This window comes from Leucoraja erinacea, chromosome 1, assembly GCF_028641065.1.
Source record: "Leucoraja erinacea ecotype New England chromosome 1, Leri_hhj_1, whole genome shotgun sequence".
Lineage (NCBI taxonomy): Eukaryota > Metazoa > Chordata > Chondrichthyes > Rajiformes > Rajidae > Leucoraja > Leucoraja erinaceus.
Genome location: NC_073377.1, coordinates 161,969,236 through 161,985,658, shown reverse-complemented (window position 1 = coordinate 161,985,658; position 16,423 = coordinate 161,969,236). Strand labels below are relative to the sequence as shown.

Below are 16,423 nucleotides of genomic sequence, written 5' to 3'. Positions count from 1 at the left end.
TGCAATGTGTTGCATGAAGATGTGTTTCATAAGTTCATTAGGAGCAGAATTGAGGCATTTGGCCCATCAAATCTACTAGTACTAGGCCATTCAATCATGATTGATCTATCCCTCTCAACCCCAATTCATCTTTGAAAAATACAAACTGAAAAGTGGCGAAGAATTCATTAGGAAAGTTTTTTTTTATTTTTTAAACCCAATTCTCCTTCTTCAGATTCAAATTCTCTGGTTTAAAAAAAAAAGATAGTGTTGCATTGGCCGGGAATCGAACCCGGGCCTCCCGCGTGGCAGGCGAGAATTCTACCACTGAACCACCAATGCAGCTGATGTAAAGTGATGTTTTAGAATTGATAAAGGCGACCACCACCAGACTAACAGGTTGTACACAATGGCTATGAGATGTTTTCTTTCGCTACGTATCAGCTAACGGAATGTTTAGGGGGAGTTCTTTTATTTTAAATAATAAAATGCACAGCGACGCTATTTAACGCCACCACTCAGAATGATTCACGGACCTCCTGCCATCGACGCCCATCCCTCCCCGTCACCTCCTCCCCCCTCCCCCTCCAGTCAAGCGACAAGCGCCGCCCTCCTAACCGTCCCTCTCCGTCAATCTCCCCCCTCCCCCCTCCCTCGTCCCCCCCCCCCCCCCCCCCCCCCCCCCCCCCCCCCCCCCCCCCCTCCCTCCTGTCAAGCGCCGCGCGCCGCCTCCTAACCGTCAATCTCACCTCCCCCTCCCTCTCCCCCCCGTCACGTGACGTGCGGCGCTGCGCGCGGCGAGTGACGTGCGGCGCTGCCCGGCGAATGACGTACGGCGCTGCGCGCGGCGAGTGACGTGCGGCGCTGCGCGCGGCGAGTGACGTGCGGCGCTGCGCGCGGCGAGTGACGTGTGCCGAGTGACGTGTGGTGCGGACCGCGCAGGCGCTGGTGGCGACGTGGCCGGAGGTCGGGTATCGGGGGACGCGCCGCTGCCACAAGGTGAGTCGGTCCGCCCGCCCGCGTCCGCACAGCGCTGCTCCTCTCCTTCATCACCTGCCTGTCGAAGCGGCGCATCCCACACGTAAAAGTATATTTAATAATCGTAAGGGGCAACTAGGCCATCTGCGTGAAACAGAGACATTTAATGTGCGTTGACATAAATAGCTGGGGGGGGCGGGGTAGTGAAGGGGTGTGCTGGAAGGAACAGGATAAATGTTTAGTGCAAGATAAAGTCTGATTAGAGATGGTCCGAGGGACTCCAATGAGGTCAATTCTGACTGATTCAGTCTGAAGAATGGTCTCGACCCGAAACGTCACCCATTCCTTCTCTCCAGAGATGCTGCCTGTCCCGCTGAGTTACTCCAGCATTTGTGTTTATCTTCGGTTTAAACCAAAGATCCTATAATCCTAAAGCGATCCTATAGGATATTTGGTTTAAACCAGCATCTGCAGTTCTTTCCTCCACAAATCAGATCCTATCGTGGTTTGACTTCCCAAAATGCAACACCTCAAATTTATCTGCATTAAACTCCATTAACCATTTCTCAGCCCACTTAGGTAACCGATCCAATGCTGTAATCTTTGAAAGCCATCTTCGCTATCTATAACACCACCCACTTTAATGTAATCTGCAAATTTATTAACCCTGCCTTGTTCATTCTGATCCAAATCATAGACAGCCACAAACAGCAATGGCCCCAACACCGATCCCTGGGACAAACCACTAGTCACGGGCCTCCAATCTGAAAGAAGCCTTCCACCATCATCTTCTGCTTCCTTCCAGGAAGCAAATTCTCTATCCAGTCGACTAGCTCTCCCGGGATCCCATGCAATCTAACCTTCTAGGGCAGCCCACTATGCGAACCTTGTTAATGTATACGGCAATGCCCCCGTTAACTTTCTTTGTTACATCTTCAAAAAACTCGTAAACCACGATCTCCCATGTACAAAATCATGTTGACTATTCCTACTCAACCACTGTTCATCCAAATGCATATATATCTTGTCCTTCAGAATACTCTCCAGTAACTTGCCTACTAACTAAGTGAGTCCAGTAACTAACTCACTGGCCTATAATTCACAGGCTTTTCCTTGCAGGCCTTCTTAAAGAGAGGCACAACATTAGCCATCCTCCAGTTTTCATGTACCTCACGTGACTAATGAAGATTTGTAAATCTCAGTCAGGGTGCCCAATTTCATTGTCCTTGGATATATTTAATCAAGCCCGTGAGATTTATCTACATTCATACACCTTAGGATAGAAAGCACCTAGGCAGTCCTGTTTCCTCTATTTATCCCTTAATGCACTTACAAAATCTTATTATCTCCCGAGTCCTTTTTGCCCCCCTAGTTTCCTTCAAAGGTATGCTCTTCAGTTTCAAATCCCTCCAGGGAAACACTTATTCGCAGCTGCCAATATCAGTCTCATGCCTCTTTTTGCCTGATCAGAACCACAATTTCTCTCGTCATCCAAACTCTTACTCCCACATGTCTTGCCCTTCAATGTAACAGGAACATGCATGCCTTCAACTCCAGTCATATCTTTGCCCACAAACAACTTACTCCAATCAACTTGAACTAGGTCCTGTCTAATACCATCAAAGTTAGCCTTGCCCCAATTCAGAATTTTAACTCGTGGGTCCACCCTGTCTTTATCCAGAACTCTTTTAAAGCCAGTAGACCAGTAGTCGCTGGTCGCAAAAGGCTCAGTCACAGATACTTCAGTCACTTGCCCATCCCAATTTCATGAGAGCTTTGCCCTCCCCCACCCTCTTACATATTGCCTTAGGAAACTTTCCTGGATACATTTGCCAAATTCCTTGCAACAGTTCTGTAAATACAGTACTCATAAATAACACAATAAACAAAAGAAAACTCAATAAAATTTAAAATGTTAGCATAAAACAAAAGTTCAAAGTCCCGCGTGCAACCAAGACCATCGTAGTTTAGTTTGTGTTTGTAATGTTCAAGGGCCTGATGGTAAATGGAAATGTTCCTGAACCTGGAGGTCACAGTTTTCAGACTCCTATACCTTCTTCCTGATGGCAGGAGTGAAATGAAGGATGGTTAGAGCGGTCCTATGGTGATGCTGGCTGCCTTTTTGAGGCAGCGCCTCCTATAAATCCCTTCTATGGTGGGGAGGTCAGTACCTGTGATGGACAGGGCTGTGTCTACCACTTTTTGTCATTTCCATTGCTCTTGGGCATTCAACCTGCCTGACCCGCTGTATTACCCAAGCAGTGAGGTTTTTTTTGTAAACCAGCATCTATAGTTCCTTCTGCCTCTATCAAATATACTAAATGTTATCACCTGTTGTCCATTTACATCTTCTTGGTGGGTATTTTTTGGTAGAAGGACATCTCGGTTTAATCTACTATTTTTACACTTTTGTACAAGTATTATTGTGCCTATCTATAATAAGAATTTACTGAACCGTGCAAAAAAGGAATTGCACTCTACCTAGGTACATGTGACAATGAAGTACCATTGAACTTCCCAGTTGTATTTATCACTGAAATTATATTTGTGTGGCCTTGATGAGTGATAAAAAAATGCAGGGGTCCTGTTATTTAATTTAAAGTGCTGAATTTTCTGTAATCAATTCGAATGATGACTGGAAAGTTTGGCAGGGTTCTACATATATACAAAAGAACTTAAAGCTATTGGACAGGCTTAAAAAGTAACAAACAGGCTCATGGAATGTTGCTTTTATCTTAGTTCCAAAGCTTGAGGAGAATTATGCTTCATTTGGAGTATTATGTTGCACTTTAGGCACACTGCAGGAAAGATACACATGGATTCATGGAATTATACCAGACAAGATGTTGAATTATGAAGGATTAATTAAATTTAGTTTACATTCTCTATACTTATGAAAATACATGTGATTGGATCTGTGCCCCAAATAATGTAATTCGATAAGATAGGCCAACTGTATTCCTACTGGTGATGGAATCCACGTCAGAGAGAAATATTTTTTAAAGAACCTCCGCCTCCTCCTCCTCCTCCCCAACCTTTTCAAAGATGAAGGACTGTGTTTGCTAATTTAATTGAATTTTGCAAGACTGATATAATTGTTAAGCAGATTAAAAGTAAAGATGGTCAGTATATCTTAATGGTTATCTAATTAATCAATTGACACAAAGGTGTGTGGTGTAGATAGTGAAGATGGTTGTCAAAAATTGCAGCAGGATCTTTATCAGTTGGGCAGGTTGGCTGAGGAATAGTTGATGGAATTTAATACTGAGAAATGTGAGGTGTTGCATTTTTGCGAAGTCTAACAGAGAAACATGGAAAAATAGGTGCAGTTGTAGGCCATTCGGCTGATCATCTAAAATCGGTATACCGTTTCTGCTTTTTCCCCATATTCCTTAATTCCTTTATCCCTAAGAGCAAAATCTAACTCTCTCTTGAAAACATCCAGTGAATTGGCCTCCACTGCCTTATGTGGCAGAGAATTCCACAGATTCACAACTCTGGGTGGAAAGGTTTTTCCTCATCTCAGTCCTAAATGGCCTATCCCATATTCTTAAACTGTGAACCCTAGTTCTAGACTTCTTCAACATCGGGAACATTTTCCGTGCATCTAGCCTGTCCAATCCTTTAAGAATTTTATATGTTTCTATAAGATCTCTCATCCTTCTAAATTCCAGTGAATACAAACCCAATTGACCCATTCATTCATCCTAGGTAGACAAAAAGGCTGGAGAAACTCAGCGGGTGAGGCAGCATCCATGGAGCGAAGGAAATAGGCAATGTTTCGGGTCGAGACCCTTCTTCAGACTGATGTGAGGGGTGGGGGGGAAGAAGAAAGGAAGAGGCGGAGACAGTGGGCTTAGGGAGAGCTGGGAAGGGGAGGAGAAAGCTGGGACTACCTGAAATTGGAGGTCAATGTTCATACCGCTGGGGTATAAACTGCCCAAGTGAAATATGAGGTGCTGCTCCTCCAATTTACAGTGGGCCTCACTCTGGCCATGGAGGAGGCCCAGGACAGAAAGGTCGGATTCGGAATGGGAGGGAGAGTTGTAAGTGCTGAGCCACCGGGAGATCAGGTTGGTTATTGCGAACCGAGCGGAGGTGTTGGGCGATCGTTTTTTTGTCTACCTTCGATTTTCCAGCAGCTGCATTAAGAAGTTCCTTCTTAAACATTCTTTCATCATTGTCAGTCCCACCATCCCAGGAATTAACCTGGTGAACCTACACTGCAGTCCCTCAATAGCAATAATGTCCTTCCTCATATTCGGACCAAATTGCACACAGTACTCCAGGTGCGGTCTCACCAGGGTTCTGTACAACTGCAGTAGGACCTCCTTGCTCCTAAACTTAAATCCTCATGGGCTGGACCTACACAGTGGATGGTTGTAGCGCAGAAGGATCTAGGTGTGCAGGTTCATAGTTCCTTGAAACTGGCGTCACAGGTAGACAAGGTGGTCAAAAAAGCTTTTGGCACATTGGCCTTCATCAGTCAGAGTATTGAGTATAGAAGTTGGGAGGTCATGTTGCAGTTATATAACATGTTGGTGAGGTCACATTTAGAGTATTGTGTTCAGTTTTGGCACCATGTTAAAGGAAAGATGTTGTCAAGCTGGAAAGAGAAGATTTACCAGGATGTTGCCAGGCCTCGAGGGCCTGAGCTGTAGGGAGAGATTGAGCAGGCTAGTACTTGATTCCTTGGAGCCAGAAGGATGAGGGGTGATCTTATAGAGGTGTAGATTGAGAAAACGTATATTGTCTCTTGCCCAGAGTAGGGGAATCAAGAACCGGAGGACATAGGTTTAAGGTGAGGGGGAAAAATGTAATAGGAACCCGAAAGGTAACGTTTTTACACAAAGGGTAGTGGGCGTATGGAACAAGCTGCTGGAGGAGGTAGGCGAGGCAGGTACCATTGCAATGTTTATGAAACATTTAGACATGTACATGGATAGGAGAGGGTTGGAGACTCATGTCGCAGCGGCCTCTGCAGTCCATCTGTCGTTTTTTTTTATTTTTTGTCGCGTTTGAATGTAGTTTAAAGTGCTTTTTTTTTTACTGGGGATGTGTGTGGGGGGCGGGGGGTGGGGGCAACTTTTAAAATCTTTCCCCTGCACGGAGAACCCGACCTTTTCCCTGTCTGGTCTCCGTTGTCGTTGGGGCTTAGCACCGTGGAGCGGCCTCCAACCAGAACGACCTGGGGCTCCAGTCGCGGAGCCTGCGGACTTACCCACCATTGTGGATCTGTCCGAGTTCGGAGCGGGAGGAGCTGTGGTGGCGCGCTGCTGCGACCCGATCCCGGGGATTCGTAGGCTTAAACCGCAGGTCTGATGAACAGTGACACCCGGAGCCCGCGGGTCCCTGGTGGGAGACCGCTTTTCGGGGCTTCCGCAACGGCGACTTCTCCCGCCCGAGTTGCGGGGTTGAGGATGACCTGGAGCGGGGCCTTACATCATCGCCCTGCGCGGCTTTAAATGGCCGCGGGACTAGTTAGCGCCCGCCGGGGGCTCCAACACCAAGACCCGGAGCGCGGCCTTGCATCACCCGGCGCAGCTTTAATGGCCACGGGACATACCATCGCCCGCCGGGGGCTTTGACTCTGACATTGGGAGGAGAATGAGGAGTGCAGGGGAGAGATAAGACTTTGCCTTCCATCACAGTGAGGAGGAGATTCACTGTGATGGATGTTTGTGTAAATTGTGTTGTGTCTTGGTTCTTTTTCTTGTGTGTATGACTCCAGAAACCAAATTTCGTTTGAACCTCAATGAGGTTCAAATGACAATAAATAAATTGTGTCGTATTGTATTGTATTGTGAATATGGGCCAAACACAGGCAGGTGGGACTAGTGTAGATGGGACATGTTCGTCAGTGTGGGAAAGTTGTGCTGAAGGCCCTGTTTCATTGGGAAAGTTAATGACCTGCATTGTTCGTGTTCCTCACCATATCAAAAGGTATATAACCTGCTGCTAATTTTAACTTTTGTTTATAACAAGAAGAAATAGCACTTTCTTGTTACTTTATTTTCTGATTTTGTTGAAACTTGTATTTCAATCTCTCCTTAACTAATTTTCTCCACTGAAAAAATCATCCTCGCATTTATCTCCTCCCGCCTTGATTACTGCAACTCTCTTTACACTGGCATCAGCCAATCATCCTCGTCTTGTCTGCAATTGGTCCAAAACGTCATAGCGAGACTTCTGACGGGTACCCGTAAAAGGGACCACATCACCCCGATTCTGGTCTCTCTCCACTGGCTCCCAGTATGGTACAGAATCAACTTCAGGCTCCTCCCACCTATATCAAAAATCTTCTAGCCCACCATTCTACCTCCAGGTCCCTCAGGTCGACCGACTTGGGGGCTACTGACTATCCTGTGGTCCAGGTTTAAGCTCGGGCGACCGCGCTTTTGCGGTTGCAGCACCTAGACTGTGGAACAGCATCCCTCTTCTCATCAGAACTGCCCCCTCCATCGACTCCTTTAAGTCTACAGTTAAAACCTATTTCTACTGACAAGTGTTTCTTGAGGTCGTCTGAGGGAGCGCTGTATGTATGTATTTATGTATGTATTGTTAGATCTGTGTACCATTGTAGGTAGCACATTAGTACCTGCTGATATAAAGCACTTTGGTCAACGAGAGTTGTTTTTAAATGTGCTACAGAAATAAAATTGACTTGATTTGACTTAAACAGTTGAGAGTTTGTGCCAGATGACAGTTGGCACTGAGATGTAATCCAGTCATTTTGTAGGGTTGCCATTCTAAAATGACTCTTGGTCATAACTATATAAATTTACCATGGACTGCATACTTACTTTGCACTTTTTCCTAATATGGTGGTCTTATCTTTCTTTTTAGGATGATCACGGACGTACAGTTGGCAATCTTTGCCAATATGCTGGGGGTATCACTATTCCTCCTCGTTGTCCTGTACCACTATGTTGCTGTTAACAATCCTAAGAAGCTAGAGTGATGTAATATCACAAAACCATTATATTTACCAGGTAATGAACCACATTCTGTATCATAACAACTCTAACATTTGTGGCTGTAGTGAAATATAATCATACTTGTTTGCATAAGCAGCCTCGTATATTAAAATATTTTTTTAATTCCTATTTTATAATAGAACATTTGCCAGCAGAAGCTTATGCACATAAATTATGTTTGTCTTTTTGTTTTCTAGTGTGACAATTAGGACCAATCAAATTGGAAGAAAAGATGGAAGCTTGTTTAGCAGATGAAAGAAGATCCACATTGGATTTTACCAATTCGTCATTCAAATAAAACAACTGCATTAGTGTGCTTTGTACTGAAAAATGTGCCTTGTCAATAAATATTGAATTTGTTGGAATTATGGAGCACATATCTTTGATTTCTTTAAAATGATTTGCAACTTACAAGTGCTGTGAATTTGTGTTAATTGATGAATATTTTCTATCCTACCTTTGGTTAATGTTAACATGTATTTTATGATTTGCAGTTCTGTCTCGACGTCTGATACATGCACCTAAAGATCAAATAGTTTGTCTCCTACATGTGATATCCAAGGTTCCGATATATCAATTTATCGTAGATTAATTGGTAGTGTAATCTATTGCATACACCGATAAATGCGATAAAATGAGTAAATTAATTTATGTAAACTTTTATACAAATCAATCTGTTTATCAATTGCATGAAAAGCCAATATTTTACGTGAAACTTAAATATTCCCTTTTCTTTCCCTGCCCAAGAATGTAAAATTCTTCTGATTTATTTTGTGTCCCACATATTTTCTGGCATTCATTATTTCAGTACTTGTCTGATTCATGACAGATTGTATGCTTATCCTTCTTTACTTAAGTAAAATGCAATTCTGATAGTCTTGTATGCGTGTGCATGATTTATAGTTTGCTGATTGTTTTTTGTCTTTTTATTCTTGTGGTTTGCCATTTGGTGGCTTCTCATTTTTATTTGGTGTGACAGCTTTGTTTACGAAACTCTCAATCTGTATTTCAGACATCTTATTCTGGCTATTTTTCTCATGCTTGTTAGGTACACTAGTTAACACCATTAATATTGAATGTTATAAATTTACAACAACTTAATTTGACAAAATTTGGAAGGAAAATGAAAGCAAACGTTTTCCCACAGTGAGGTTACACCGCAAGTAGTTGCAGATTTTTAAAACAGACAAAAATGTCAGCATTTTCACTCAAGTATGTGAATCGTGTCGTTGGGAAAGATGTGTAATTATGATACGTATTTTGTAATGGTGTATGCTGCTGTTGCAGAAACTAACATTGAGTTAATGAATGGGGCACAAATCAAGCTGGGTGTTTTGTTCTAGGTGATGTTGAACTGCATTTGCCCTGATCAGAAGAGCATTTCATCACACACTTGCCTTTTGCAATGTAAACAATGGGAAGCCTTCAGGGAGTCAGGGACCAAGTCATTTATTTGGAGGACACCCAGCCTCCAACTTTCCCATGTGGTCACATTAATATTTAGGGAACATTCTGTTATGTTTATGGTCAATAGGGACTTCAGCTATTGATCTTGGGATTTTGCCACTGTCTGTTAAGAGTGGATGGTGAGAATCTTTTGTCAATGCTGGCCCTGGTCCCATAAATTGCTTCAAATTAGACTGTCTGAATCTTGTTAAGGCCTTGCTGCATGCAAGCATTGACTGCTTTATTTTCTGAAGCGCTGCCAGTTGCATAATATTCAATCCCATCTTGAGCGAATCTATGCATTGCAAAAAAAAACCAATTGTCTATTTTAGAAACCAGAATCAACTCGCAGTATTAATTCTACTTGAGAAATAATGTTTTGCTCATTTGAGTTTTCGTCCAGTTTTATGTGAAACTGTTATGTTGTAAACATGCTTTGAATCCAATGCAAAGTTACAGAAGTACTTGGAAATATTATGAAAGATTTAGCAAATAGTGCACGCTGTTCACTTTCTTGTCATTAGAGGACAGGAAGGGGGCAATAGTACAGTGTGTGGAAAGGAGAGAATAAGAAAGTGAAAGGGGGCCTGCAGCAGGAATAAAAAGGAGATTGGCAGGATGCACAAGACAAAAGAATCACACTGACACATCCCTCCCTTTTGATTGTTCATGCAGCAGGGGCTCTGTGGAGAACGCAGCTAACCTCAATGTTGTCCTTGGGGTCGATCTCACTAACACAAGTGTAATCTCACTAACTTCGTGCTCAGTTGCAGCAAGACTTCCTCACTCTTATGTATGAATCATGGGTGGCATTCCTCATTTGGATAGAAAGCAATTGCAGCGTAACAATTCACCTAAAACCTAGAAATTACATGGTGGTTCGCCTGAAGGGCTGATAGCATCAACCGAAAATACTAGCCTTTGGCATCAACTAGTCAGAAGCTGTGCTCGGTTTCTCAAGGAGTGCAATTTCAGATATTGCAATAGGTTAAAGAAGTGAATACATTACTAAGGCCCTACTTATATTTAAAAAAAAATCAGTCGCGCTGAAAATCGGCATGTTTTGGAGAGAATCTGCAGAAAAATGCAGCTGAGGTTTAATCCAAAGATCTCTGCAATAGGAGAGATCCTTTCTGGGCCTCGATTAAAAAAAAACCTTGCCACGTCCCTCCGGTCGCCTCCACGCACACACCAATGAGCGGCGCGGTTTAACGTGGGTGCGACAAGCTGTAACCAGCGGATTGCCGCGTTAGGAGCCGCTTAGGATCTCCATGGAGACGGGCCGAGTGCGGCCTAGCGCGGTTATGATGCCGCTTGTGTAACCGAGACATCTATATCTGTGTCTCAATCTGGCCGCCAATGTCTCCTCTCCGGTGATTCCCCGCTGACAGTTTTCAGTCGGGCCTCCCTCCTCCTTAGATCTTCCCGACATTTCAGATAAAGTACCGGTGGCCATGGAGCTACATTTGAACCGTGTCGACTACCTGCAGGTAGGAAGGACACTTGGTCCAGTTAGTTATCACTGCATTTTTTAAATTAACAAATGATGAATGTGTTGGCGAAAACTGTGATTTTTGTATTCGAAACATAAACTAGTCAGCAAACGAATTCACTGTCGGCAATGCAATTAAAACAGGAATTAGAAGCAGGAATAGACCGTTTGACCTATGCTACACCATTCCATAAAGTTGGCCTTCAGATTCAATTCATTTTCCAGCCAAAAGTCTGAAAATATATAAACCTCATTCTTGAATATTATTATATACTAGACTAAGTGGGACCCGTTGGGTCCCAGCATCACACGGGAGGGCTGGTCACCAACGCAATATTCCACCTCTCCACCAATTCCAATACTGCTCACCAGTGAGGGGGGGCTGTCTGTTGCGCAAGTATGAGTGTTGCGGGCTGAAGGTACTGGTTTCCAGAGGGCTAGTATAGACATTGTGGGCCGTATGGATGCTTGGGCAGGCAATCCAACTGTTGCAAACGATTTTAAAAGCCAAGCCAAGGCAAACAATTGGGCTGCAGACACCCGACAACCAAAATTCATTTTGTGAACACAAACGTTTTAAAAAGGGCTGCAGCCACTTTACAGCCGCATCGAGGGGACTCACCGTGGAGTAGACGTGCCTTCAGTGTTATTCAGAGCTCAGAGAGCCGTGAGCCGTGACCCTCTCGCTTCCTGGTTCTGGCAGAGACTGAGTGAGTGAGGCACGACACTTCCTGGTTTTATAGTCCCCCCCCTGCCACCAGCGGGGGCAGCAGAGAGAATGGGAAATTTTGTAAAAACATTAATATCTCTCTCATTTTTCATCGATGGAAAAAATCCTCCACACTCATACGGCGGAGGGGGGCTCTTAGCGAGGTGGCCAAAAATGATAGCCGTAGGTGGCGGCGTTCTCTGGGAAATTGCAGCACAGTCGGCCAAAAGCGGTCAAGATCAGAGATTTAGTAATATATAGATATAGATATAGATAGAAGATAGATAGATAAATAAAGATAATTATGACTCGGCTCCCATATCTCTGGGATATGGAATTCAGATTCAGATCATTGGTGAGAAGAAACTCGTCATGTCAACCTTGCATCCTGTGTCCTGACCAAGGAAATATCATTATAACATCTTCTTCGTCAAGTGTATTCACGTCCTTATTTACTTATAATGATATAAGGAGCTATAATGCTTTACTTCTTCTATGGCATTACTTTGTGAAGATCATGGCAGATCTATTGTACCTCTTCACAGCTTTCTTGCACTTCTCATATCCTTTGATTCACATTTATCCAGAAAACCACACTTGCTGTCTTGAATTAATTAAATGATTGTGTTTCCTCACTTATGATTTTTTTTTAATCCAAAGATTCACCATCTTCATGTGAAGAAATGTTTCTTCATATCATTCCAGAATGACAGATATCCCTAGTTCTAGACTGCTTAGGCAAGGGAAATACAGTGCTCATCATAATGTTTGGGCCAAATACCCATAATTTAGTTATTTGGCTCTGTGCTCCATAATTTGAGATTTGTAATAGAAAAAAAATCACATGTGGTTAAATTGCACATTGTCAGATTTTATTAAAGGATATTTTTATACATTTTGGTTTCACCATGTAGAAATTACAACTGTGTTTATACATAGTCCCCCCATTTCACGGCACCATAATGTTTGGGACACATGACTTCACAGGTGTTTGTAATTGCTCAGGTGTTTTTGATTGCCTCCTTAATGCAGGTATATGAGAGCTCTCAGCACCCAGTCTTTCCATCATCTTTGGAAACTTTTATTGCTGTTTAACACCATGAGGCCCAAAGTTGTGCCAATGAAAGTCAAAGAAGCCATTATGAGACTGTGAAACAAGAATAAAATTGTTTGAGACATCAGCCAAACCTTAGGCTTACCAAAATCAACTGTTTGGAACATCATTAAGAAGAAAAAGCACTGGTGAGCTTACTAATCGCAAAGGGACTGGCAGGCCAAGGAAGACCTCCACAGCTGATGACAGAAGAATTCTCTCTTTAATAAAGAAAAATCCTCAAACACCTGTCGGACAGATCAGAAACACTCTTCAGGAGTCAGGTGTGGATTTGTCAATGACCACTGTCCGCAGAAGACTTCATGAACAGAAATACAGAGGCTACACTGCAAGATGCAAACCACTGGTTAGCCGCAAAAATAGGATGGCCAGGTTACAGTTTGCCAAGAAGTACTTAAAATAGCAACCACAGTTCTGGAAATGGTCTTATGGGCAGATGAGACGAAGATTCACTTATATCAGAGTGATGGAAAGAGCAAAGTATGGAGGAGAGAAGGAACTGCCCAAGATCCAAAGCATACCACCTCATCTGTGAAACACGGTGGTGGGGGTGTTTTGGCCTGCGCATGTAGGCTGCTGAAGGTACTGGCTCACTTATCTTCAGTGATGATACAACTGCTGATGGTAGTAGCATAATTAATCCTGAAGTGTATAGATACATCCTATCTACTCAAGTTCAAACAAATACCTCAAAACTCATTGGCTGGCGGTTCATTCTACAGCAAAACAATGATCCCAAACATCCTGCTAAAGCAACAAAGGAGTTTTTCAAAGCTAAAAAATATTCAATTCTTGAGTGGCCAAGTCAATCTCCTGATCTGAACCCAATTGAGCATGCCTTTTATATGCTGAAGGGGACTACCCCCCAAAACAAGCATAAGCTCCAATACAGACAGGCCTTGCAGAGAGCATCACCAGAGAAGACACCCAGCAACTGGTGATATCCATGAATCACAGACTTCAGGCAGTCATTGCATACAAATGGAATGGGGGGGGGGGGGCTGGACTATGTATAAATACTGCTGTCACTGTAATTTCTACATGGTGAAACCAAAATGTATAAAAAAATACCCTTTAATAATGTGCACTTTAACCACTGTGATTTTTTATTTCTATTACAAATCTCAAATTGTGGAGTACAGAGGCAAATAAATAAATGATGGGTCTTTGTCCCAAACATTACGGAGGGCACTGAAATTGCAGTCATCACTGACAATCCCTGGAACTATTTTATGTTTCAGTAAATGTTATTGTCAATTTAAGAGAATATTGGCAAACCTGCCATCCCAGATAATAATCTGGTGAATCTTGATTGCAATTCAATTTTTCTCACTATCCTATCCATGCCCCTCAATTTTATAAACTTTCAGAAGGTCACCCCTTGATCTATATTCCAGTGAGAGTAAACCCAGCCTATCCAAACTCTCTCTTAACTATAGCCCTCCATTCCGTGCAACATCCTGATAACATCCTCTATTGCTTTCACATCCTTATGTGATAAAAAGAACTGGACACAATATTTCAAGTGCATTCCAACCAATGTGTTTGTACAGCTGCAACATGACGTCCCAACTGTATGTCCTACCAGAATTTGACCTCCCAAAGTGTATTACTTTACACTAGCCTGGATTAAATTCCATCTACCACTGTTCTGCCCAGCAGTTAAATTGGCTTGAAGTTAAAAGGCACTACTTACTGCAAATGGTGACTTGGGTGCTTTGGCGAAGTTGAAAGGCACTACTTACTGCAAATGGTGGCTTGGGTGCTTTGGCGAAGTTGAAAGGCACTACTTACTGCAAATGGTGGCTTGGGTGCTTTGGCTTGAAGTTAAAAGGCACTAATTACTGCAATATAAAATCCCTCCTGTCTCTAAAGGAACCCACATTTGTTCTTATTGATCTTTACCTTTTCATATACCCATCAACATTCTTAGTCATAGTTCTGTAACTTAAATAAAACAACTGTCTAATACATACTTGACTAGATTGAGCGAGAAGAAGAACAGATGAAAGAACAGTTGAGGCAACAGGAAGAACAGATGAGGCAACGGAAAGAACAGCTGGAACAAGACACAAAGAAATCAAGCCAGAAGATGTGGATGCATTGAGTAATTATGCAATATTTCTTAGAAGTTGTTGCAGCTCGATGAAAAATCTCGGCCACATGGAGAAAATGAATCTCGTTAGTAATACTAGAGCCATCATTAAAAAGCTCCCACAAGACATAAAGAAAAGTGGAGAGATAAAGCAGGCCGAATATTGGATAAGAAGAAGCGAGTAGCCATGCTACCAGACCTGGTGGATTTTTTGGAAAAGCAAGGACAGTACATGTTATAGCCACACCACAGGAGTATTGAAGATCATAAACCAATTGCAACTGTCAAAGATTCTACCTTTACCAAAACTGAAGGAAGATCAGGACTTAAGGGAGGCAGTTTTGCGACCGCTATGATACCTGTGGAAACAACAGGCGGAATGAAAGGAGATGTATTTACTATCAAGCAAAAAGGATTTTGTTTGTTATGTGATGAAGTTGGTCACACCATAAGATTCAAGAAGAAGGAATATAAAGAAAAGGTGGATTTCTTGAAATCTGTTTTGGATGTTTGAAAAAAGGACACATGGTGAAAGACTGAGAGTCCTATTACTTGAGATAAGTGCACGCAAAATCATCCCGAAGCACTTCACACTGTAAAGAAGCCACCAGAGCAAATAGAGGAGATGGAGCCAGAGCAAACAGAACAGGAGAAGCCAGCTACTAGTGATGTTGTTACCTCGCCTCAAGTAACTGTTCATATTGGGGCCGGGGTAGAAGCCTGTATCTTCTCTATCTTACCAGTACAGGTAAGGAATAGCTAGACGAATACAGTGTTGGAAACAAATGCACTTTTGGATCACGGAAGTTCAGCTACCTTTTGCACAGAAAACCTGATAAGGCTGGACATCACAGGGGAAGTGATTAAAATTCAATTGCGTACCATGAATGAAGATAGAGTGCATTAGTTATTACATTACAAGTATAACCATATAACAATTACAGCACAGAAACAGGCCATCTTGGCCCTTCTAGTCCGTACCAAACGCTTATTCTCCCCTAGTCCCATCTACCTGCACTCAGACCATAACCCTCCATTCCTTTCCCGTCCATATAACTATCCAATTTATTTTTAAATTATAAAATCGAACCTACCTCCACTGGAAGCTCATTCCACACAGCTACCACTCTCTGAGTAAAGAAGTTCCCCCTCATGTTACCCCTAAACCTCTGTCCCTTAATCCTCTTGTTTGAATCTTCCCTACTCTCAGTGGGAAAAGCTTATCCACGTCAACTCTGTCTATCCCTCTCATCATTTTAAAGACCTCGATCAAGTCCCCCCTTAACCTTCTGCGCTCCAAAGAATAAAGACCTAACTTGTTCAACCTTTCTCTGTAACTTAGTTGCTGAAACCCAGGCAACATTCTAGTAAATCTCCTCTGTACTCTCTCTATTTTGTTGGCATCCTTCCTATAATTAGGCGACCAAAATTGTACACCATACTCCAGAATTGGCCTCACCAATGCCTTGTACAATTTTAACACTACATCCCAACTTCTATACTCAATGCTCTGATTTATAAAGGCCAGCACACCAAATGCTTTCTTTATCACCCTGTCTACATGAGATTCCACCTTCAGGGAACTGTGCACAGTTATTCCTAGATCCCTCTGTTCAACTGCATTCCTCAATTC

General features: G+C 42.9%; 2 protein-coding genes and 1 non-coding gene across 3 annotated transcripts in view; 2 read left to right on the top strand and 1 right to left on the bottom strand.

Annotated features, from left to right (window-relative positions):
• Positions 1-250: 250 nt before the first annotated feature.
• trnag-gcc (transfer RNA glycine (anticodon GCC)) lies at positions 251-321 on the bottom strand. The gene has a single exon. It is a non-coding gene; the product is annotated as a tRNA-Gly (tRNA).
• A 600-nt stretch (positions 322-921) lies between these two features.
• ost4 (oligosaccharyltransferase complex subunit 4 (non-catalytic)) lies at positions 922-8,299 on the top strand. Its single transcript, XM_055647140.1, has 3 exons — positions 922-978; positions 7,804-7,949; positions 8,132-8,299. The coding sequence occupies exon 2, from the start codon at positions 7,805-7,807 to the stop codon at positions 7,916-7,918; it is 114 nt and encodes a 37-aa protein (XP_055503115.1). The 5' UTR covers positions 922-978; position 7,804; the 3' UTR covers positions 7,919-7,949; positions 8,132-8,299.
• Positions 8,300-10,613: 2,314 nt separating this feature from the next.
• The window catches only part of bbs7 (Bardet-Biedl syndrome 7), a 47,390-nt gene continuing 41,580 nt past the window's right edge, over positions 10,614-16,423 (top strand). The window contains 1 exon segment of the mRNA XM_055647129.1: positions 10,614-10,870. Coding sequence (XP_055503104.1) covers positions 10,835-10,870 — 36 coding nt within the window. The 5' untranslated portion in view covers positions 10,614-10,834.